At 38.3% G+C, this 25,198-nt stretch overlaps 1 protein-coding gene across 1 annotated transcript; it reads left to right on the top strand.

Annotated features, from left to right (window-relative positions):
* Nucleotides 1-728: 728 nt before the first annotated feature.
* Nucleotides 729-24,407, top strand: LOC107198468 (zinc finger protein 474). The gene is given in 4 exon segments (XM_015615520.1): nt 729-4,639; nt 10,028-10,913; nt 17,537-17,717; nt 21,066-24,407. Coding segments are annotated over 3 exon segments (1,008 nt in total). The 5' UTR covers nt 729-4,639; nt 10,028-10,238; the 3' UTR covers nt 21,218-24,407.
* The last annotated feature ends 791 nt before the right edge of the window (nt 24,408-25,198 follow it).

Consider the following 25,198-nt stretch of genomic DNA (forward strand, 5'->3'; position numbering starts at 1 on the left):
GCCTGTTGTGCATTTTAAGTTTTCACTAAGTGACAACTGAAGTTTGTTATGCAGAAAGGGGCAGCATGAAAGCAGCTCTGCTGGCTTGCTCTTGGCACCGCCACCAGAGAACACTTGCCATGGGAATGTTTGAACCAGTGGTGTTTTCTTGTAGCAATTACTTATCATTGTTTCTGTCAGAATTAACTTCCACGGAAAGTATGAAGCTTGCAAAAGTTAAATTTGGAAAAGTGTTGAAAACAGTCTGGCTGAAAAGTGTGGATTTTTGAATGAGAAGAGTGCCTACGTGGGAGATGGATTCAGGACTCCTCATGCTTATCCTTTTCTGCTGCTTGGACTTCACAATGACGCTATGTGTCCCTTCCTACCTAGGTGAGAGGGGAAAGGGACTGAGATAGGGGTCCCTGTCCCTGTGATGCAGAGCCTGAGCGGGGTCGCTTCCCACAGAACACTAGCCGGTGTTCAGCTGATCAGACGTTCCCCTCAGTCGCATTCCCCGCCAGGAAAAGATAGGTTTTGCCCCAAATCCGAGGGGCTCCCCTCAGTGCCCCCATCAGCGTCCGGCGGGCCGGGGGCGGGGCAGCCCGTCCCGGTGACTGGCAGCCTCGCTGGCCAATCAGCGGCCGCGCCGGCCGCAGGGATTTGCATGCGGTGGGGCGTTGCCGCGGTAACGGCGGTGCGCGTGGTGGGCCGGCAGGGCCTGCGCCGCGGGCACGTGAGCGCCTTCCCTCCTTCCCTCCTTCCCTCCTTCCCGCCTTCCCGCTTTTCCCCTTTCCTCTCTTCCCCCTCTTCCCTCCTTCCGGAGCGGGCAAACCGAGCACAAGGGCAACAGCTTAGAAGCCCAGCCTTAAGGGACGTGAGAGCATTTTGATCCAAGCGGAGGTAATAGGTGTTTAGGAGATCATGACAAACTAGATGCCGCGGTCTCAGGAGCCTTGGATCTGAATTAGCCTGTGAACTCTTTATTTATTTTTTTTTTTTCGGGCAGAGCGGTGGAAGAATGGTTGGGCGAGGAGAAACCATGCTTTTCCTTCTCTCCCGAAGCCACTCTTCTGCCTGTCCAACAGGCACGGGATCCTCTGCGCTCACAACCCAGTTTTGCTAGTGTTCACCTGATTTCCCTGCAAAGATGGTACTGACAGTACGCCTGGCCTGGGCCTCAGTTAGCTAAGGTTTAAATAATGCAGTCCTGTGTCCTGCCCTCATCCAACTAAAACACTGCTTTCCCTCAGTACCAGATGGTCAGATTCCTGCAGAGGTCAGGGGCCCACTTGTAAATAAGGAGAAAGGTCAATCAACAAAGATTTGTGTGACTTTGTATCCTCAGACCAGCTAGCTGCTAATACATTCATGTGTGTTAGTGCTTACTATGAGGATAATGCATTTGTCTCTGGAATTTGTTTTTGCAGACGTTTGCCTGGCCTGGCAAAAATGGTACGTGAGCATTTACTAGGTCAGATGTTCTGACTTCTTGGTCCCCCGCTCTTCTAGGGGAGTGGACTGAGTTCTTCTATGTCTGTGTTTTAAGGGGCGGGAGAATACAATTGTAGTACTCGTGGCCAACAATGTGGACATTGAAAGGTAGAAATAATACTTTCTGTAAAAGGCAGCCCTAACTGGCACATAATTGCTGATTGTCCTATGTAACAAATTATCTCTTTCAGTTCTGTTCCTGGAAAATACGTGGTACATAACAATAATGAAAAGGTTTACTAAAAATCCATTTTGTTTTGCATTGTTTTGTTTTGTTTGGAAAGCTCAACAGAAACAGAAAACTTTGCTGTCCAAGTTAAAGCTTACTGCAAAATTTATTCTTAAGGTACTGTAACTGAACTGGTTGCTCAAGTTACAAACAAATACCATGTCCTTCATTACAAATTTATATATTTTACTAAAATTTGCTTTTCTAGCTACTTAACTCTGTATGACATTGATCTGTAATAGAAGGCACTGGTTTATAAACAGGTAAAATTATGGCTACACAATAGGGAGCTCAGACATGTCTCTTTTTAAGCCACATTATATTTCAGGCTTATATTCCATATGTATTTTTGTTGGAAAATGTAATTTAATCCTGCTCACTAAAGAATTATAACACAGAAAACAGGACAATACAGACCAGTGCTTCAAATACAAAGTGAGTAAAAGATGCCATTAAACATGTCAAGTTACACATCATCGGTACCCAGGGGTACCAGGGAAAACTTGATGACCTTTATCCATCACGTCCTGTCGCACCAGTTGTAAATCACTGTTGATTTAATCTGAAGGAGAAAACCATTAATATAGAAGAATGATGATTTAAAGACTTTTTACAAACAAGAGCCTTCAAAATCAGTGCTATAATGCTGTTAAGGCTCCTGCTGGACATGATGAACATTTTGATAGCCCTCCTAGCAAGCTGTTTTCTGTAACAGATTCAGTAGGCAGCCCTTTCTTTTTTGTGGCACTAAATCATGAGTTCTGCAAAACTCATTAAGATGTATTAAGATGTGCTGCATTATTCATGCAAAATACAATGAGTATTTAATAATGTCTTGTTAGGTTTTCCCATTTCACAGAATAATTGGAATGTCCAGAGTTTTGCTTTTCTAGACATTTTCCACTTAAGATAATCTCATCTGCTGGTCTAGATTTCCTCAGTTTCTCTTCTGCTCTTTTTGTTCTCTGCTCATTATTTACTTCTCATATTTTGGTAGCTGGTCTGTCTTGCTGAGTTTAGTAATTTCCATGGTAATCAGATTAAAAGTGCCAAAAACCTTACTTATGGGATCATTTATCAGCAGAAACACTTTTTTTCAGTTCAGAAAAATCAATCTATTAATTATTTGATTTACACTGTAAAAGAACATTTAACCCTTTAGATTACTTTATCCTGTATAATGTAACTGTCTTACTGCAGTTTATTGGGAAAAGTTGTCTTTCCATCGCTGAATCCCTTTATACTTCCAGTGACAGCCTCTCAGCACATGTGCAGTGTCATCCTTCTCTGATTTCCATCGACTTGTGTCAATTTGTACAAGCTGACATTCTTCGCTTCTATTATTTTTACTTCAGACTCATAACTGAATATGCATTTATCCATACACCTCATAAGGATGAGCCTACTTTCTTGAAATAATTGCATAGTCATCATCCAGATCCCTGGGAAAAAAACTGATTCTGTGAATATGACTTCCAGAAATGGAAATGCTGAACAAAGACACTTGAGCTATAAAGCACAGGTAGCTCAGTGTGAGCTGTGTAAGCATACTTGCTTCAATGTCTGTTTTCCCTTGTACTTCCATGCTGTGGGCAGGATTAACATACCCAATCTATTCATTATTTGCTGCATATCTCATATGCCATCTAGGATTTGCAGGGTAAATATCACAGATCTATGCTAGTTACTGAAGATGGTTAAGATTGTGATGTGTAAGTATCTCCATTGTTGCCCAAACTGGGAATTTATCTGCTGATTTTTTGCACAAGTGTGGAGGCAGTAATATTATTCCTTTGGAATATGAGATGAGTGTATCAAACAATTGTGAGTAAAACAAAATAAATCTTTACCCTCATAAGTTGTAATGCATCACTAAGTAAAATACAAAAACCAAGGACACTGTTTGTAGAGCATTAAGTATGTCTGAGATTTGAGAGAATGGTGTTGCTGAATTTTGAATGTTAAAAGTTTTTGAATGTTAAAAGTCTGAAAAGTTAGGTTTTTTCCACTAGAAATATTTCATTTTTTCCCATATATTTTAACTAGTAGCAGTCATAATATCTTCATATAATGTTATGATTTCAGTCAAATCAAAGGAATTATTTCTTAGGTCTGAGCAGAGGACAAAGTAACATGAAAGAACTACTGGGTCTCTAGAACCAGTCTCTAGCTTTCTCTGGTAACAGTGTCACAAACTTAAATAGAGCTAATTAAGTAAACTAAATATAGTTACTGCATAATTTTATATAGGGTCTTCTTGAATGCCAGGTATATGCTGGCTGCTGTTGATACCAGGGACTTTTTGATTGACCCATTAAGTTTCAGGTAGGAAGATAATCAGATCCGAAGAAAGATGTGGTCATTTCATTGGTCAGAGGAAAATTGCAAAAAGCTTTGACTAGGTTGATTGTCTCGTTACAAAGAACACCTTAAATAGTTCTGTATAAGAATTGTGTAGAAACCTCTGGGTTGTGTATTTTCCTTATGTTTTAGTGGACCTTTGCACACACACATACACACATGCAGACACAGGCTCAGCAACACGCACAATTTCTCTCTGGTGTATGTCATACAGAGTGTAAGTGAGGAAACTTCCACTTTTTGTCTAACCAACACTTTAAACAGTGGGAAAAAATGTTCACTAGACGATTCCCAGACAGTTCTAGCTTGTTTGCAAATATCAGAACACAATGGCTTTTTAACTTGGCCTGTTTGTTTTTGAGTATTCTTGTACTGTCCTCCTGTCTGGCTGCATCCTCCACCCTCTGGGCTGCAGATCGCATGTGGAAAAGGTACAAGTGCACCTGATCCTCTGCTGGAATATGCTCCACACTTTCCACTGTTTCTGAGTGCTCATTGCTCCTTAGACATTTAAGCCAGACTGCTGTGATACTAGATGCTGCAGACCAACAAAGTCTGGAAGCTGACAGAAGTGAGGTATGTGCCAATATTTGGATGTTTGGAGCTTGCAAGTGTTTTCTTGAGATAGGAGGATGCATAAAAACATGGATCATGCTCAGCTTTGAAAAGGTGAAGCATCTTGACACAGTAAACTTTGGATTTTTTACATCTCAGTGGTATTTATTTAAGTTCTATAAAATAATAGATTGTTCTTTTCACATGACTGAAGGAAATGATTAGTCTCTCAAAGTAACCAAAGGAGATTCCTTCAGCCAGAAACTGTGGAGAGAATGTAGTGCTGAGCTGGAAAAATGTGAGGTTTTTAATATGTGGTTAATTTGCTAAAAATATTGTTGGAAACATAAAAATGTTTTTTCCTTTTATCTTTCAGTGAGAAACAGATCCAACAGTAAGATACTACAAATTGTCCAATATTTTTGTCCAGCTTATGTCTGAGTATTTTGTCTTAACAGATTTCTAAAATGATTTATAATTGAGCAATATAAAACATTTAGCACAAGAAAAAATAAAGCTCAAGATGTTGGTTTAATTTCATTTGCTTTCCCTTAAAGAATAATAGGAAGCCTCATAGAAAACATTTTATTTGGAAAGAGCCTGAAGCAAAGGTTTCTGGCACTCAACACAGGGTGTCAGTTTGATCCTTTCTGACACCTATTTTATATGTAAATGTAATGAGAACCCAGGAAAGTAGAGAAAAAAGACTTACCTGTATCTTGACTGTTAGGGATCAGACTTAGAAAAATCCTCAACTGATTCATTATTGGGGTGCTAAAAAAATCTAAATTTAATTTCCTTCTTTTTCAGACTTGCTATGTTATGCTTGGCAGATGACTTATTTCATCTCTCTATATCTTATATCCTCTTATACTGAGTTTTCTCCTTTGTCTGTTTACACAGTCCAGCCCAGACTGAAAAACAAGGATCTCTGGGTTCCATTGTAGTACAAGAAGCTTTTGCTTATTGCTTCACTTAAAGCTATTTGAGACATTTCCAATTTATATAACAGTAAAGTTAGGCATTACAAGTAAAATCTTTTCATTTAGGATACTTGTTAATTTAATCCAGTGTACATAAATCACCCTTATTAAATGACCCACAGAACAACGTAGTGTCACAAACAGAAAACTTAACGTTCCAAGCACTGCATGGTGGACAGGCAGAATAAGTATACAACACTGAGTATAGTGTTGAAGAAAGGGAAAACAAAGGGAAAACTCAGAGTGAAGTAGGGTTTTACATAAATGGGGGTTCACACAACCAAGAGTTCTTGAATCCAGGATAATGAATTAACCAGTTCCTTTCTGCAAGCTAAAATTAGTCTATTCTTTTTTTTGGCACTGACAAATTGATCTGTAGCTCAGCTTGTGCCAGGATTTTGTATATGCCATTTGGACGCATATGTTTTCCTCTTCATTTATGTGTCTCTGTAATCTTTCATCCTCTCCCTCGAACATATCAACCTATGCAGTCATTCTCGTAACTCTATTATGGGACTCCTGATTTTAGTAAGCGCTCTACAACTATAGATAACCTCTCCAAAGAGCCTCCTGGATTTAAGCCACTGTCACCTGAAGGAAGTACTTCATATAAATCCTTCTCAGCTTTATCAAGCACTTTTTAAAAAAATAGCAAAGTAATTGGTTCCCACTGCTTACTTCACTTGCTTATAGTCTTCCTGGAAATTGTCTCTGCTTTTAGATGCAGTCAAACATGTCTAAGAGGTTCTAGGGGTATTTTTGACATGTAAACTTGGAAGCTCTGTGGCCTTTATTTTAGCTCTGTTTATTTGGTGGAAGGATTTATCCTTCTGTGCTAGCAGATTAGAACAGTGACAGTAAACTAGCCATATAGATTAAATAGAATTTACAGTCTGATACAGCTACACATGGAAAGGCTGTCAGCATCCATAAACTGTACAAAAACAGATTTCGCAAATTCTCACAGCTGTTCCTGAATTTTGTCCTACTATCTGAATAAGTGTGGTTATGTCCTGATAGTAGGAAGTTTCATGCAATGTGTTTTTCCATAAGGTGAACTCTGTTTTTTTTAGAGCTGGGAGGTCTCCGTGTGGAATTCTAGCTAAGTCAAAAGCAGCAGTGTTGAGGATTCATTGGAAACAGTCAGGTTAATCCCCCAGCTAACACAAGCATGTTTTGTTCGATTCAGTCAAGGAATCCAGGCTTATGAAATGACCTTATAATGGTTTTTGAGGAATTGTTTACATGAGAGAATCAAGAGAGATGAAAAACAGAGAGAGTCGCTCTTCAAAAAATGGGCTGCATACAGGAAATAGGAAACGTATGTGTCAACTTTGCTTCCAAGTTCCAGCACTGACATGAAACAAGACATAATGAAGGCTGTTTTAGGGAAGAAGTTTCCACTTCTATAGGTTGAATTACACATGGTGGCTAAGAGAAGGCAGCATAAGTGAAGCATTGTTAATAATAATGTTTTTGCTGTTGTTGCAATAATATTATTGTTACAATTGATTACGTGAAGTTTAATAACTGTGTACAAGATTTCCCATTCCCACTTCAGGACAAGAAAATGGCATATGTATTGAGCTGTTTGTGCTCTCATCATTCTGTTCTATTTTGGTTAGACTGAAGCTCGTATCCTGATTCTAAACTAGCCATAATATTTCATTTGCTTTTAATTACATTGAATTTCTCCACTAGTTGTAAGTGACCTGTCACTGCAGTTCATGAAATTGTTTTAAAGTATTGTCCTCAGTGGAATTGTAGAGGAGAGAAATGTTTTCCCATAGCTATACGCAATGATCAACTGTACCTTCCCACTTTATTAAAACATGCTGCAACATTCTTTAAAGAAAAACATAAGAAAGTTTTATGTTTTGAATTGTTAAATCCCAGTCCTGATTTACTTCCACATCTTTACCACTGAGCTTGAGAGAAGATTTGAACTGCTCATATGCCTTTTCATTTCACACTGAATTTATAGAAAGTTTCCAAATAATAACAGTCAACTTGGCAGGAATAAATGTAGACCAAATGGTGTAATCCCCACAAGGAAACATAATTCTCTTATGAAGTATTTACAATAGAAAGCTTGGAAATCCAACAATAGGTTATATTGTTAATAGATTGTTTATAGCATCTTTTATTGACTGATTCATTCCTAATGGCAACAGATTTAGTCACCTAACATTCTTCCTATGGCAGGCAGTTCAGTGTTCACTGTTGCTTTAAGAATCCTCTCAGGTACGAGAAAGTTTCATTCTGACATAAATCAATAAATAGGACGTAAATAGGACATTGCAAAGTTCAGAAGTTCCTTGAAATTTTACTGAACTTTCTGATGCTCCCTTCCTGTGACCTGCCAATAACCCTTATCTCTACTGCCTTCATGACCCTTTAATGTTTCCCTGGCTCTCCATTCCCTTCATCCTCCTAAAGAGCTTGGCTACTTCCCAACTTGGATTCATCCAACAGGCCACCCTCCTTGGAAACTCTCCCAGTCTTTGAAACAGCCTTGCAACACAGTAGCCTAAATACTAGATTTCCCATTTAAATTTCACATACTGCTGAACCTGTTACTTTGGTATCTGAACTAAAAATTCCAGTGCTACAGTTTTGTGTAACCATCAATATACATTATATGCACCTGGCACACCTGATAGCTTCAGACATGAGGGAATACTGCAGCCACATACTTTACTGTTTTTCAGCAGACTGCAGTTATCTAATACAGTTTTGGATGAGGTGTTAACTTTGAATGCGCAAATTATAGTAACTCTCAAGAATTTTATTTTTAACAGCTAGCTACAACACACTTGCTCACAGGGATTTGTTCCAGTACAAATCACAGACTGGATCTGATCTTCTTCACATTTTCCAGTTTGCCTACAAACAAATACAAGCTTCACAGGAATTTTTTTATAAAATAAGAAAGTATCCCAAGTGTGCCAGAAATACGCAGCTTTCTGAGTATTTAAGCAAGTAGTGTCAGTGCAGCAATCTAAATATTTTAGATTTCTAAAATAAATCTAAATTTTCTTGTGCCTGGCAAAAGGATGACTACTCATGTGAACCTGGTGACAACTTGTTTTTTCACTGTTGCCTCTGTACTTAAGATACCCCCTAGAATATTTCTAAGAGACTAGAATGAGCTCAGTTGCTTCTCAGTGACACAGACAAAGTTTAAGTTTGCCATTTCAAAGGTAATGACAAAACTGTGTCATTGCACTTGGGTATAGGAAAAGTCAGCCTGTGGGTTCAGAGGTGGAACAGAAAAGGGTGAAAAGGCTGTTGAGTGGGAACAGAGTCTTCAGTGGTGGCATGGCAAAAAAGCAGTAAAAAGATCCAGGTTGGATGGTTGCAGGAGAGAAAGTGAACCAAGACACCAAGGTGACCAGCGTGGATATATTTGTGTTTTAGGAACCCCCTATAAGTTTGGAAGGATTGAGATAAAGTCTGGAATATTCAGTAAGGGCAAGATGACTTTAGCCAGATATATGTTCTATTACAGATAAAGTAGATTGTCCTTGGCAGTTACCTATCTATGAAATGTGCTAGTTTGTTTTTTTCATTTTTCCAAGCAATTAAAACAGTAGCCTCCACCATACATGAGTATGGTCTGAATTATATTTTCTTATCCTTGGAGGACCAGCACAAAATATTGTAATAAATGAACATTTAAGGGATAAAGCACAAATTTGTTTGTTTACAGGGGCAGACTGTACATTGAAAAACTGAAACATATTTAGCACTGTCTGGAAACTAAACAAATGCAGTGCCATTTTTCTCTCATCTAGCATGTGCTTCAGCCCCCAAAGCACCTCAGTAATCCTTATTAAAAAACATGCTCTGTTTCATTAATAACACTTTTGTACTGGGAGAATCAAGATTGGTCAGAGAATTTGAGACACCAAGTGCTGAATTAAGCGGCTTAATAATCTCCTTCAACCAATAGACTGACTGGGAACACTTTATAGTGACTGTCTGACTGTCCCTTTGTAGATTGGACTTTAACATCTCTCTACTGCGGGACTTTTTCTTGTGTCTCTGAAGACAGCGAGATGATGTTTAAGTATCAACTTCAAAGGCTTATAAATTGAAGACTGCCAGAAATACTAGTTCTATCAGTAACTGAAAATAAAGCATATTGATTATACACCAAACCACTTGCATCTTAACAGCTTCAGTTTGTGCAAACCCATCTGTTTTCATGTCCTTCATGACTTTACAACCACTGGGAGCAGAATTTCAGATTTACATTGTTCAGCTGCTCACTATGGATAAGAATATATTTGATGTTATTTATCTGCTATTTAAAAATATAAGAGATTAATAAGTTTAATTGTGCCTTGTGATAAACCAGTGGTTGGTAACCTTAACTAGAGAGAACATATTTATTAATTTGTACTAATTTCATTTATTTCAGGGTCCTGTAAGAACAAAAGACAAAAGGAAAACTTACAGAAACCCACTTTCTCTACTGAAACAGCCACTAGGTTCAGTGTTCCAGCTTTGAAGTCCCTAATATATTTTGGTCCATGAAAATGGATTAAGAAGATGTAGAATCATTCTGAATAACTTCCCTAAACTCTTTATACTTAGGAGAGAGAGAAGTTTCCTGAAATGTGATACCCTTTATGGAAACAAATGTCAAGAAAAAGAATGTGAACAAAAGTTTTAGTATTCTATCAAGTGCTGAAGTGTCTCTAGAACCTTGCCTTTAGATTGTTTCACCATCTAATGTGCCAAATCTTCCCAGAAGTTTTCCCAAAGTAGAACATCTAGAAGCTGGTACCCAGTAAAGGTGACTAGTCACTGCAATAGTATCACAATAGTCAAATTGTTCAGACATGTCTCAGACACCCTTTGCAAGAAGACCTCCCTTCAAGGTATGTTACATCTGTGGCAGAGAATTTGGGTCACATTCTATTGCTATACATGAACCTAAGTGCCTAGAGAAGTGGCGCATTGAGAACAATCAGCTACCAAAGCACCTTAGAAGGCCAGAGCCCAGGAAACCTGAGGTCCTTTCTGGTTGTGGTTCCTATACATTTACAGATGAAAATGAAGCAGCTTATTATAGTGCTCAAGCCCAGCTCGTGCCCTGTAGAAACTGTGGCCGAACCTTTTTTCCCGACCGTCTCCCTGTGCACGAAAGGTGTTGCAAAGGGGGCAGCAGCCGTGCAAGGCAGCCAAACACTACCGCTGGTAAATGTGGTAAAGCACCAAGATCTGGAACTGGCTCAGGAAGTGGTGAACCATCTAAGGCCCATCAAGGAACGAGCAGGGCTGCACCAGCTGTATCAGACCAGGTAAATTGCTAAGCATGTGCTGTGTGAAAGGGTGTGTATGCATCTTAATGCTTGGCACTCCAGGAGAGACTGGCTTGCCATCAAATTTAAAATCATTTTCTTCCAGAGCACCTTTTTAGCTCCATGCAAATGTTTTTCTGCTAAACAGAAGATAAAAGAGAAATACTGGGAATGGAATAAGGGAAACTACTTATTCCTATTTATTTTGATTCTTGTTTCGAATGGGAATAGTTGAGTTCTCTGTTGTCCTTTAAGAGTTATATCCCCAAGAGGGACCATTGCTTGATATAGTTCTCTAGGAGATTCTATTGAGCACCTTAGGCAAGGTTTGGATATCATATGTTTTAGGAGATGTTAGGTCTTTTTATTTACTTAACATGAAATGCAATGTTTCATTGTCCTGCAAGCATGCAGTACTTCAAAACATGATTTTCATATTTTACTGTTATTCTTAGCCTTGGCATGCAACATGAGTTTACTGAGGACTGCATGTTCAAAGGCAGCAGTTCTGGATATAACAACAACAAAATAAATAAGACTGCACATTTTTTTCCACTGAATTTGATTCAGGATCCAAGAATAAAGAAGCTGATTCACATTATCCAAAAGCTACACAGAGTTTTGGAAAATGGGATTTTTTTTTTTCTACATTTGTTTCTGCACAAGCTGTCTTTTGGCCAGGAGTTTTGTAAGATAGATGTCTAAATTTATGCCCAGTGTCCAAATTAATTGGCCTTTTTTTTTTTTAATGTGGGTTGGAATTCTGATTGCCTACACTACTTTTGAAAATGGGATTTATCTCTCTCAGTTGCCAAAGGAATGCAATACTATGCAGAGCATTTCTTAAGATGCTTTAGAAGGCAAAGTATGTAACATGTTAGTTTACCAGCTACTGAGTAAAATTAAAATAATAACATTACCCTAGCTCACATGAAACTAAAGACTTCATGAGCCCTTTGTTTATTATGCTATATAAGGCCACTAATTGATATATTTTGGCAATTTAAGGTTCATTTCTCAGGTCTTTTATCAGCAAATTTTACATAATCCACAAGCAGTTCAAAGTGCTGCACAGCTGCATTTATAGCTATAGGAAAAGTGATGCTGTTTACACTACATTGTGCTCTTTCCCAAAGAACTCTCATTGCACTAAAGGTGATTTTTCAGTGAAAGGCGTGGGTGTGAAGCAGAGAGTTTAATTTATCACATAATTCTGTAGAATAAAAAAGAGAGGGTGAGGGCAGTTTTCTATAGTTATGATACCACTGAAAAAAAGAAAAAAAAAGAACTTCGGAGTGTGGTTTGGCACTGACAGTGACTCTGTAAAAAATGTTACCCTCTTGCACAACGTATCTGCTCCCTTTGTGGATTCACTCACATCTGCTGACTTGTTGAACAACAACATTATTACCACTTTTTACTTCTGTGAGCTCTGCAGAGCCAAAATGAAATCTGTTCAAATCTGTTCTTCCTTCTGTGTGAACAACAGGTTTCCTCATTTACTTCCAAGCAGTTACAGTTCATCAGTTCAGCAACAGAACTAATGAGGCTGTACAGCTTGCAGTTTGCAATTGACTTTGAAGGACTTTATTATTTGACTTTCTGGAAGGGATAATGGATTTTACCTCTCTGGGGTCTATTACTGTATTATTTTTAGAGCTGTTCTTTAGTACAGAGTTACGCATAAAAGGTAAATATGAGATGGGAAGATTGAAAGAAATATCATGTGATCCAAGGTGTTCTTCAGGACTCACAGGCAGCCTATAAGAAGTTGTCAAAGGAAACCACTTTCCTGTAGGTTTAAATTCTCTTTGAGAAGGTCTTCATTTTCAGTGGAATATTTTGAAAGGTCCACACATTGAAGGGTGTGGAAAAGCATGGAGGTTATGGAATAACTGCACATTAGTTATGAACAGGGACAAGATTTGTGTCTCTGCTAAAGTCTTCCTCTTTTTCCAGCATATGGTTTTAATTTTGCTCACCTTACCAGCTGCTCAGCTGCTTATTAATTCTGTTAAAATATAGTGCTTCACTAGTGGTGGAGTGAAATGGCTACTGTTTTGGTCCTGGCTGGGAGGCATTTGGGGCAGTTCCTGTCTCATCTTACAGATTTACTCATTGTGACAATGAATTGTTTAAGTTCTTGCTTAAAGTCCTGATTCAGCAGAACATCAGAGGAAAGAAATAACTTAAAAATATTACATATTAAATATTACCCTTATGTAAGCATATTTAAGAGAGGTATTGTGAAACAAATTTATGCAATGAAAGATGCCTGAAATGAAAAAGCTGTATTTTTCTCATTTTCAAAATAAAAGTTTTGACTGATTTTGTGGTACATCATGTAAAGTGCATTTTAACTTTGCAACTGCAAGCGCTTCTCCCTGTATGCCTCTGCCTGTATGTCCTGGAGTTCTCTCCTCTTTAGCAAGTGTTGCATCAGCTAGGCCAGTATCATTACTGACAAACTCTGTTCTGCATTAAATGTCTTTAGAGGTGGAGACTAAACCACCTCTGTAATCTATCTTTTCCAGTATCTGTCCTCTCTCTCAGAATCAATGAACACATTTGAGTTAATCATGTCTGACTGCGTAAAACAATAGCCTGTGCTTAGAGATTCTCAAGGGTCATCAGCTCAGAAATTCTGCTTTGGAGTCTGCTGTGATACCCCAAACAAGGGAAGTGGTGTCTGCATGTACTGGAACTCAGATGTGTACTAAAAGAATCTGTGTTCTATTGTTTCGTAGACAAAAATGTGTGATACATGTAAGTGAGCGTCAATAACTTGCTGTGTGTATATGAGTTATGGGGTTTTTGACAATAGATAATGCTGATCTTAAAAGCCTATTAGATGGTGCTGCCATCTGCTGTTTTCTTCTTATCTGGTGAACTACCTAAAAAGATTTCCCTCATCTTCCTTTGCTGAATTGTAATGTGTTTTAGCACAGTGTAAGTCTTGAAAATTTGTGTAGCAAGAACAGAGATGTTGTATTTTGCTGTAGCATAAAGTCATGTAGCATCTTGGTAAAGGGAAGACTTCTTCAGGTGCAGTATAATTCTAATGAAGATGGAAAGTAAATGATGAGCTTTTTTTTGCCTCATTGCAGTAGTTTTGAACACCTTTGTAGGAGAGTACTGACAAATAAATTTGCAAATATAGAAAGTTGGATGAGAATGGACAGTGAATGGATGGTTTGAATGAAACTTAGTGAGTATTATCATCGAGAATGACTGGGCTTCCTTCCTTTGCTTGTACATGGATACAATATTTATTGTACTGACTTACTCAATTTAAAAAGAAAGCACATCAGGAGCAAAATGGGATATTTCATGCTTCCAGTGGAGTAATATTTTTAATTATATGCATCATCTTGCAGAATTACCTTGCTGTTCAAGGAAATTTACATTTCCTACATTTCCTACATAGGCATATGATCCTAATGTAAGTGCTGTTGTGTCAGATTCAGAGATTTGGTAGGCTGTGAAGTGCAGCTTCAGATAGTCAAGAGAACCATGCTATACCTTGTCTGTGATCCTTATGTAAAATGCCTTATACTTGGCAGAGAGGAATGTGTGGAGAGGCCTGCTTTCGTACAACAGAATGCTGCTGCTAAGTGCTCGTACTGATCTTTTCCCGAGCCTCTAATCCTTGGGCAATGCAAGTCTATGACAAGAGCTCCGTCTCAGAGCAGGATGCCCTGCCTCTTCCCATTAAAATACATGGATAATTAAACAAATAAAAAGGGCAGAGCTGTGTGCAGTCCTGGATGATAAATATTTGTGTAGGGGAGTTTGGGATTCAGTCTTATTGTGTGTACTTAGGAAAAATAAAAAGCTTTGTGCAGTATGGAAGGATTTGACCTCATGTAACACCATAACAGCAGCCTGGGGCTAACCTTAAGTAATGTCAGGTTTATTGAAAATACATAGTTGCATAGCCCTCGGAGCTAAATAACTTCATTCATAGTCACGCAGACATACTTAGCAGTCTTGGAGTAAAAAAGAAAATACTGAGACACCAGAGGAAAGCCTAACTACACTGTTAGGTATTTGTAGGTATTTTTATAATAACACATATCCTCAGGAACAGACCTTCCCTACAACCCTTTTTTAAAGTTAAAAACAAAGCAGTGAACAGACAGCCCAGCCACTGGCCTGTGAGTAGTTTGGGTTGGAAAATTGCAGTGTTTCCAAAAATAGTTTAGTTTCAAACTGCAGGCCTCCAGATGTGACATTTGGGAGAGGAGCACTGAAAATAAAAAGAAATGAAGGGTAAATATCATCAGCTGTAGAACTTCCAAGTAAAGCTTATCATATCTTGGATTCCACAGTTAAAAAAGAAAAATCTGTTACTACCAATTACTAGGCTAATCTCTTTCAGGTTTTAAACATGTGTGCAGAGAAGAATTTGTGTATATAACTGTAGGTGTGGTGATGGGTCAATCTCATTATTTTTCTGGAATAAAAATAATTCTATCTTAAGAGTGACCTGATTCCTCTAAATTAATTCTGCTTTCTGCTGATGTTTCTGTACCATTTTCAACTGTGGAAATCACAAAAGACAGATATTTCTGCTTGAAATAATTTATTTTTCCTATTCTGTTAGTATATGAAGAGTCCCTACGAACTGAATGTAAATCAAATTGCTCTTCCCTAGTTTGCAGCCAATAAGTACCCATTTAAATGAAAGGCAGGAACCTAGCTAATGACAACATAAGGGGAAAGTGTGTTCTCAGTGATTTTACACCTAGCATTTTTTTAAGAAACCATTACTAAAATAGTACAACCGCATCCACAGCAGGCATGCCCACTAAAAAGAGTTCTCTCGCCTCAGGAGTTTAGATTGTAGTATCCTTATCTAAAGCTCTCCAGAGCCTACAAATAAACATATAGTGTCTTCAGAAGACTTTGTATCTGGACCCAGAGTCTTACTTCAAAATCAGACAAGTTCTAGCTCACGACTTAAAGAAGTAAGTGAAATTTGCTAATGAAAAGTTATAAGGTGTTTTTAAAGCAGCTGTTGTTGCATTCATCTTAAAAATAGGAGAAGAAGGCTGTATTTTTATATATATTAGAAAATATGCTTATATAAAATAGTGTTATCAAAGATAGTAAAGAAATTCCATTTGAAAGTCAAGAGGATGAAAGTGTCCTTGGAGAGCCTGTCTTTGGATGTTATATTCCAAGACACTGTGAGAACTTTCCAGATGATGTCCAACTTTTCCCAGAAAAATACACTTTACAGAGTAGTATTTCTTTCATGTAAGTGAGATTACATGTGTGATACAGGAAGGCAGTTTTATACAGATTGTTCACTAATGACATTTTCAGACTGTAACATAAATACAAGAAGAGCTGCCCAGGATTTTGTGAACACATTGATGGGCTGACAGACAGAGTCATAAATTTGGGAACAGGTTATGCTTTGTCTTACACAGCAGCAGAGGAAAGAATGAAACCCCCACCACTCTTGTTTGACTGAGAAAGGTTTCCCGTATTTGGTCTGGCATGGCTGTCTGTCTAACTTGATGAGGGCAGGGAATAGCTCATCTCTTACTGGTATTCTGCAGTCAGAAGTGTAAGAAGTGCTGGCAGTTGTGAAACCCATCTGTGTGCCTCAAAGTTCTTCTCTACAGCATGTTTTTATCCTGCTTCCTGGAGCACGGCTGGTACTGACACCACGCCTAGCCCAAGACACGCCTAAGAACACTGCTGAGTCCATAATCTGCAATACCACAGTAATTACACACTTTTTCAGCCTTAGATTATGTCTTTGTGAGGTTTGGGGTTAAGGAATCTTTTTCTTCTGTTGTTGAGGTGTTTTTCTCTGTGAAGAAAAGCAGATCTGTAGTGTGGAAACAAAGGCTTTCTTGGAGTCCAGTTCTGCCCTTGCTGCAGTAACTGGCAAAGCTGACACTAAGGCCTTTGGGACAAACAAACAGCAGCTCCTATTTTGCCCCTCATCCTGAAATATCCTGGATTGTTTTTAATCTTTGAAGGCCAAGAATTCTACCAGCTAACTGATCTGTTGCAAAAGTGGGGTAAAGAATCACAATCACCTCTTGGGAGAGCTGCCCTTGCTGTCCAGATTAAGAGAGATACTAAGGCTGGATGCAGCACTTTGAGTTGTGTTCTGATGGAAGATGGAGTCTTTCTGTTACTCAAAAGTTCAGCTGATGAAGCTTTTGTTGCTGCTTTCCATTTTACTTCTGCTTTGTAAGTAAAAAATGGCTTGAGCCATTTAAGGTGGATGATGCATTGCAACCCAGTGAAGCAGACATGTTTGTTTCTTCATGTGAAGACTTAGCATTTTCATGAACTATGAAAATAAAAGAGCTGAAACTTAATATAGCTAAGTATTAGCTATATTAAGTCACACACATGAAATTTCAGCCCAGCATCTGCAGAAGAATCCTGTCTGTTCCAGGTGCCCAGTTAATGAGGCAATATCTATTGCAAGCCTCAGGACTGATTCCAAACAAAACCAGACTGAAATAAACAGTTACACAGATTTCACAGATATCAGGTTCCTTATCTACACGATTGCTTTCATACAAAGTCATTCTGACTCAAAATTAATATTGAAAACAATATTTCTTCTTCTTCACCGTTGTTATTTGCAGGCAAAAGTGATAAGACGACCACCAACGGTGATTTGCTACATATGTGGCCGTGAGTATGGAACAAAATCTATTAGTATACATGAGCCACAGTGCCTGAAAAAATGGCACCAGGAGAATGACAACCTCCCCAAGCATTTGAGAAGGCCAGAACCCAAAAAGCCAGAAGTCAGAACTGTGCAAGGTAAGCTGCAGACAAAATTAAGAGAGATGAGCAAAATAGTGGGAGGAATTGAAAAAGATAAAGCAACAGGTAAACAGTTTGCAAGTAATTTGGTCTCCAGTTTACTTTCAAGACCTTGTTCTGCTTCACAGAAGGAAGGCTTAAAACAAGGTCTTGAAATTAAAAGTAGTCATTATCTATGGAACACAGATAATGTCCCGCCTGGGACATTCCCCTCTATGTGCCAATGTGTCCTGAATCAAAAAACAAGTAGATTAGCAATCTGCTTCATAGCTACATTACTACTTTTTGTCTTCTTTTAACACTGTAGACAAGCATTTCTTAAAATGAGCAAAAACATCCAAGAATAATGTGCAGACATGACACAGAGTCATTAAAATAAAATACCCTCAGGCAACATAGGTGTAGATACTTCAGCCAGATTCTTCCACAGTCAACAGCCCGTTGATGTTATTGATGCCTTTTAATTTACAAGTCTGAGAAGCTTCCATTGTGAGACAGTGTAATATAAACACAGTGGAGAAAAAATATATGTAGTACAAAGTAAACAATTTATTTTCGCCAATTTTACGTGTTTGTGCTGTGGGTTCTGCTTTCTAAGATTCTACTTCTTTAAATCAATGAACACTGATGATCCCCAGAACCCACAGAGGTGGGCTGTCATATGTATCCCAGATTCATATGTTCACTGTAGGATGAAAAGGAATTCCTCTCCATCCAGCCTGGAAGCTGTTCCCAGGACTTCCCTATTCCCACATAAAGTTATTTCACCTTTCCTGCTGGATGCTTTCCCTGGCCCTGCCAGCTGGTCTGAGCTACTTTGAGCCAAGTTTGGACCACTTCCTCACAGCCATTTAATTCACACACACTTTTTTTTTTATATTCCCCACAATTTCCCTCAGCTTCCCATAATGTCTGGAAAAGTAGACAAAGTCTCCTACAACTCACTTGTGAAAGAGTCATACACTAGATCAGTTTACAGCAGTACAAAGAAATATGTCCTCAGAAGACATGCAGAGGAGAGCAGGATCACTGAGAACACTTACCAGATGTTCTAAATAATAATCAAAGTCCAAATAATATAAAATCAGAACTTGGTTAACAGATGCCAAGTGGCATAGTTGAATCTGCAGTAAAAGATGCGTTCAAAAGACGTCTTCATTGTATTTGCTTTTTTAGATGTTAAGGACTTTTTAATTATTACACATTGTGTGGTAAAACAGATGGAGAAAATGAGAATTCCATATGAAAGAGGAGGATGCAAAAAGGCAAATCAGGTTATTTTGAAATTCACTATTCTTATTTTGAAGGAGTGGAAGCAGAAAGTCAACCACTCTTTGAGAAAACAATCTAGCAGAAGGCTCCCAGATATGAATCAGAAAGTTGTCTCATTTACTCAGTGAGTCATATCAGGCGCCTCGCATCTCCTGTGAGGTGTTGTGTGCCCACGGTTCCTCTGGGGATACTGACCTGCTTCCAGCATCTGTCCCTAAATGCCTGCTGATGCAAGCCTGATCAGTTATTTAGCTTGAGCTAAAAATGCTGTTCCCCCTGCAGCTGCCTCACACTCCTGGCCTTGAGAAAATAATCTCAGTGTTGTTCTTTTTCCATAAGACTTACTCTTGATCATGTGGTGAATGCTATAACTGACCTTCAGACCACATGCATGTACTGCATGTCTCACAGCTTCTCAGCTCGGGGTGGGAGGGATTACCCCTGTTGTTGAATGAAATAGACAATGTTCAAAAAAAACTCAGAAATATTAACTGCTTACATAAAACTTTTTTATAACTTACATAAATCTTTTACTGAAAACTCAAGTGTCACGGGAAGACAACCACTGCCCTCATTACTCAGTGTTTTGTTTGTGGAATGCCTAACACATGCCTGCAAGGAGAAAGTTATCTCTCTTTCTCCCTCTCTTTTTTTTTTTTTTTTTTTTTTTTTTAAAGACTCACAAGAACTTCTCAGTAAAATCCTAAATACTGCAATTGCTTTAATACTTCATTACCAATTTTAAAATAATCAAAAACTTCTACGTTTTTTTTTTTTTTTTTTTTTTTTTTAATATTCCATAAACTTTCTAAAGTACAGAAAATACACATTCATTTCCTGCAAGCAAAGGGGATATTTGTCTCGGCCAAGAAAAGAAACACTACTTGGTTGCTCTTCTAACAAAAAGAACATTAGGAACAGGCATATTAAGAGATCTAAGGCTTATTGTGGTTATGTGAACCATTGGATATGAATCATATTAAAATTGTATGGGCCTTTAATGAAGAGCTCTATCATGTGCCAATGACAGAAACCATGGAATATTTTTAAATGCAAAAATCCTTTTCTTTTAAAAATTGTCCACTTCTAGCAGTTCAAAGAAAAAAAAACAGATTTTAAAATCTTTTTCTATATTGTCATACCAAATAAGAAGGGTGAAGCAAATACGTCTTCAATTTGAGCCATGTGGATTTTTTTCTGCATGCACTTCAAATGAAAATCCTTAAGATCTAAATCCAGGTATTAAGTAACCTGCCTGGCCTTTTTGCAAATCAGTTTGAAACAACACTATGTGAAAATCCATTACAGAAGGAAAGTCCATTTCAAGATGAAAGTAAACAAGATTTATTTTTTTTTTTACCCAAATCAAAGCTTGAAAACACATCTGAATGTTTGAAGAATGCTCTTGAATTTTCAGAGCAGTCATTCTTCCTGTAGTGGAGAATAACTGAGGGTAAGGCTGGATTAGTGTTTAGATGACAATAGATGTATCAGTGCAATGACCTCACAGGAAGTTGTGGCATAAAACTACTGTAGGTTTTGTCTGTAAGGTTTTAGGTTTTATCTAACATTTACTCCACTTTTTAGTATAACTTACACAGACTCCAGCAGGAAGAAAATTTGGTCTCTTGTCCAGAGCAATACAAAGAGCATATTCTCAAGTACAATACACTTCCACCCACAGCCATGGTCAGATAACACATGCTTGTTAAACAGAGCTTGAAGCAAAGCCAAAAAGTGAATTTGCTGATATTAGTATGTATGCAAAGATGTTAATAATTAGCTGTGAATGCAGATCATAACACACAGCATGATGTTTTCTCTGTACGCATACAATACAAAATGATTCAGTTTGAAGTTAATTTAATTCAACCCCTGGGACAAAAAACAGAGTCTTTTTTATATATTTTTTACTCTTTTGCTTCTTTCTTTTCTTTTTCATTTGCAAAAGCAATATGGTTTGGTTAAACTGAAAGGCTCAGTCAACAGGTATTTCCTGAAAATATTTTCCATAAAGAGTTGAATGTGGGTCTCCAGAATGAAAGCTGATACTTTCTTTTTCTAATTTTCCAGCCAAAGGTTTCTATGATCTTGATGCTTTAAATGAGGCTGCCTGGACCAGCGCCCAAGCCCAGCTAGTTCCATGTGATATTTGTGGGCGTACTTTTCTTCCAGACAGACTGATCGTCCACCAGAGGTCCTGTAAACCGAAACCTGCAAAGTGAAGTGGATAAAACACACTTGCATACAATTGCATGTCTACTCACACGTACACAGGCAGACACACACGTTTATCCTAAGCTAAATAAAGTGTGTGTGTGTGTGTGTGTGTGTGTGCGCACGCACATGAATACATACACATGCAGCCGTACCTTTCAGACAAACCATGAAAGAAATAAAATTCATCTGGAGAGACATGGTCATCAAAACTTAATTGTGTAATGATATCATGTGCTCCAAAACTCTCCAGAGTGAAAATCAGTAGTTGCTACTAAAGTGTAAAGTCAAATACAGAATACAGTTCTTTGAAAATTTTGCTTCTCCTCTTTCAAAGACTCTCTGGTTAGTGTAAGGACCTTTAGCCAAACTTGACTAATCAGAGAAACCAAGTAGCTCCTTTAAGTTTGTTCATTTTTGTTTGGGTTTTCCAGGTCGGTTTTTTTTTTTGTTTGGAGCACTCCAGTGTTCACATCCTTGTGTAACTGCATCTCATGAAACCCTTGACTGCTAGAAGTGAAACCTTCCCGTGTAAAGGGATCCAGTTATGTAGTAGAAGCAGACACAGGCTGTTTTTAAAAAACACCCAGAAGTGCCTTCTTTTTGTTTAAGAGTGATACGGACCATCTGATTTATTCTCATCTGAGTAAACTGATCATGCCAAAAAATTTATACGTTGGGGAAGCATGTCTTGGTTATGAATGTTGTAAAAGAAAACATTTTAATATCAAGACAAAATAAGCATGACGTGCCAGATGGCTGGCATTAAATACCACCCTGCCCTCGGTACCAAATAGGAGAGAGCCAGTGGTGTCTGAAAGGGTGGGTATTACACAAGAAAGCCATGGGGAAGGTGTTTGGAGGTGCTGTTTTGAAAAATGCTGTTACATTATGTAGAGGAAAGAGTGCCAAAACACATCAGTATAGGAATAGGCTAAACACGTGAAGGAAGTAATAGTCCCTTTTACAAGGTACTGCAGAGAGCAATTATTATTTTACTTACTCTGAAGCATTTTATTAAGTGGTGAGGTTATTCAAAAGGTATGACAAAATCCAGTACAAGTTGTGAACTAGCAATCTAAGCTGCCTGATATCATGAAAAAAACTGTACCTTATGTATGGGCTTAAGGTCTAGAGTTGTCTGTTATGTATTATGTGATTGATGTGACTTTTCTCAGAGCATTCACACTTACTATTGCACTTACAAATCAGAGGAAGTGAATGCTTTCATGCACAGTAAAATGAAATATGGGTACCAACAACTTTTCTTTTCCAAGCTATCAGGCTGTGTGATTTGTGGAGTAAGTGAAACAAGAAGTAATATCTTTGTTCTGTTATTAGAGAAATGCTCCTGGCTTCAGCCCTGGCAGGCTGTTAATTCAGACTGGAGAAGTACCAGCATTCTTTGGTGAAAATAATTCCCAAAACAATCAGTGGTACCTCAGCAGTCCTTTCATCTTTGGAATGAGGATTGTATGGTCTGAAGATAGATATTTTCAAGAGTCAAAGGTTCAGTTTCTGTTGTACAGAACAAAGCTGTGTAAACCATGCAGATCTGTTCTTAGTGTCTCCAGTGTAAGAAGAGGTGCTGTTGGAGCTGGACCAGTGCCACCCCTCCTCCTTTTGGCTGGGAGAAGGCATGTGGCCTGGGGACAGAAGAGCAGGGGGACTAGTTCTTGATTGCTAGGCTGGATCCTAGGAACTGCTGGCTGGCAACATACACTGGGAGCCCCTGAGGCTGTTCTAAGTCACACCAAGTGCTGGCCCACTGACAAGTGGTTTGGTAATTGGAGGATTATGGATGGCATACCATCTCACCTTTGTGTCCCCTCCTCCTCTTCTTGGAATACTCTCTTTTCTTAGATACAGTAAGCATTTTTTTGCTACATCTGCCTCATTGGGTCGTTGAGATTCACTACATCTACTTCAAAAGCAAAAACATATTTTAAGGAAATTAAGCCTTTGCAGTCACTGCAGTGATTTGCATTAAAAATTCAGCTCCGTCTCTTGGTGAGATTCTTATTTTGGAGTCCCTGTGTTATTCTGAAAGTTGGACATAGTGTCTTGATGATTTTAAATCTGTCAGAGATTTCACCCAGGAGACTTATTCTGTTTCATTGTCAGCTCTACACGTGTTTATTTTTTGGTTTCTGGCATTTTTTCCCAAAAAGCAGTAAAATTTGTCTGATGAGCTGAATGTTTATGAATAATAAAAAAGTGCCATTATTAAGTGTATATTGTGTCTTACCCAGAAGTACCATTGTATGGGAACTCCTGAAGCTATAAGCCTAGAGCATATTCTCCGCATCATCTTTTAAAAAGAAAATGAGGATCTGACAAATTAAGAGCTCTCTCTGCTAATAGGTGATTGCTGGTGAGTTCTGAATTTAATGTGGGATTTGAGAAATAGTGAGCCTTACCACTCACGGGGTCAAGTCAGCATTGGGCTGTGAGGGCTGATGGTGAGACCAGTGCATGCAGAAGCTCAGCTGAAGCCTACAGCCCTCAGTAAGATCTCAAGGGTTGTAGCATTCAATTCCCTCCACAACTTCATGGGAACAATGAGTTCCAAAATATGTAGAAATATAAAAATCACTGACATAGGAGTGCATATTGCTCCATTTCAGACTGTCACTCACATCCCAAAGTTATTCTGTCACAAGCTTTTCTGCTGAGCTCACCAGCTCTGGTGTGTGTGCCAGTGATGATGGTGATGATGATGATGATGAGTTCAAAGCAAGCTTTGTTTACTGGGAGAAGCACTGAGAGTGCCTGCATGGTTTGCTCTCAACAGAGTTAAAATGAGATCTTATGGGCATTTCTCGTCATTGCTTGCCGTGTGTCATTTAGACTTCTTTTGCAGGAGAGGAAAAGGAAATGAGAAATTGAGCTACTTTGCTTCCTTTGTTTCCGTACTTTAGTGATTTGTCATTTAACGTTATCTCATCCACTTTTGGCTCAATGTCATTTCCAGCTAAATCCCCATGTTTCCTACTGCCACTGCACATTTAAAGAGCTGAAAAGTATCTTCTGGTACTTCAAAACCAATGACATTTCATCTAGTTTCCCACAGTTGTGCTGATGACAGCTAAAACTATTTCTGGACAAATTATACAGAAAGTCAGGACATGGACTGAGAAAGTTCAATCACATTAAACAAATGAGCACGCACTTTCCCATCATGAATAAAAGCTATGACTTACATTTTAATTCAGCCATTTGAACCTACCAATTTCAAATTTCAAATAAAAAATGAGACATTTTATAAAAGCAAATCAGAAGATCATAGTCCAGCTAGAAGAGTTTAACTGCAGACGTAAAAAACTGGGCATTAATGAATAACTGCAGTTAGGTATTATATGTAAAGTGTTATAATTTATGAGTTGGGAATGTCACAGTTACCATACAAACTTCAGAAGGTCCTGCATCTTTAAGGGCAGTAGATAAAAATGCCTAATAGGCCTGAACAAGACAGTTTCATGGACTCTTTTCTTAGGGACTACTAGGAGTGAATAGACCACAACTTGAGGAACAAAAACATTTGTAAATGTAATGTCAGTTTCTAATTAAAGATAGTGAGCACTTATATGGATCTGTGATTTCTCTGTGCAGGCCACAGACCTAGAAAGCATATAGCACCATGTAGAAATGATGTTTTCAGTACTGACTACAGACAATTTGAATGCTTAAGCTTTAGTCCAGGACTTGTAAATATAATTTCTGATCCTGTATTCACTAAAACAAGTCCTACAGTTATATATGAGAACAGGATGATCAAGTGCTAACACATGTATATGTCTTAATCAAATTAGATCATGCTGTTTTTTATGATGGCACACAAGCTCTCAAAGCCTATGTTTGCTTAACAGTAGAATTTAATAGTTAAGAATTTTGGTTTTTTACCCAGTTCATAGAGCTGGTCCATGAAGAAGGAATTCTGGGTAGTCTTTTGCCTGAATTAATATTTTCTTTGAGGGTTCTGTGATTAG

Source organism: Parus major, chromosome Z (assembly GCF_001522545.3).
Source record: "Parus major isolate Abel chromosome Z, Parus_major1.1, whole genome shotgun sequence".
In the NCBI taxonomy this organism is placed as follows: domain Eukaryota; kingdom Metazoa; phylum Chordata; class Aves; order Passeriformes; family Paridae; genus Parus; species Parus major.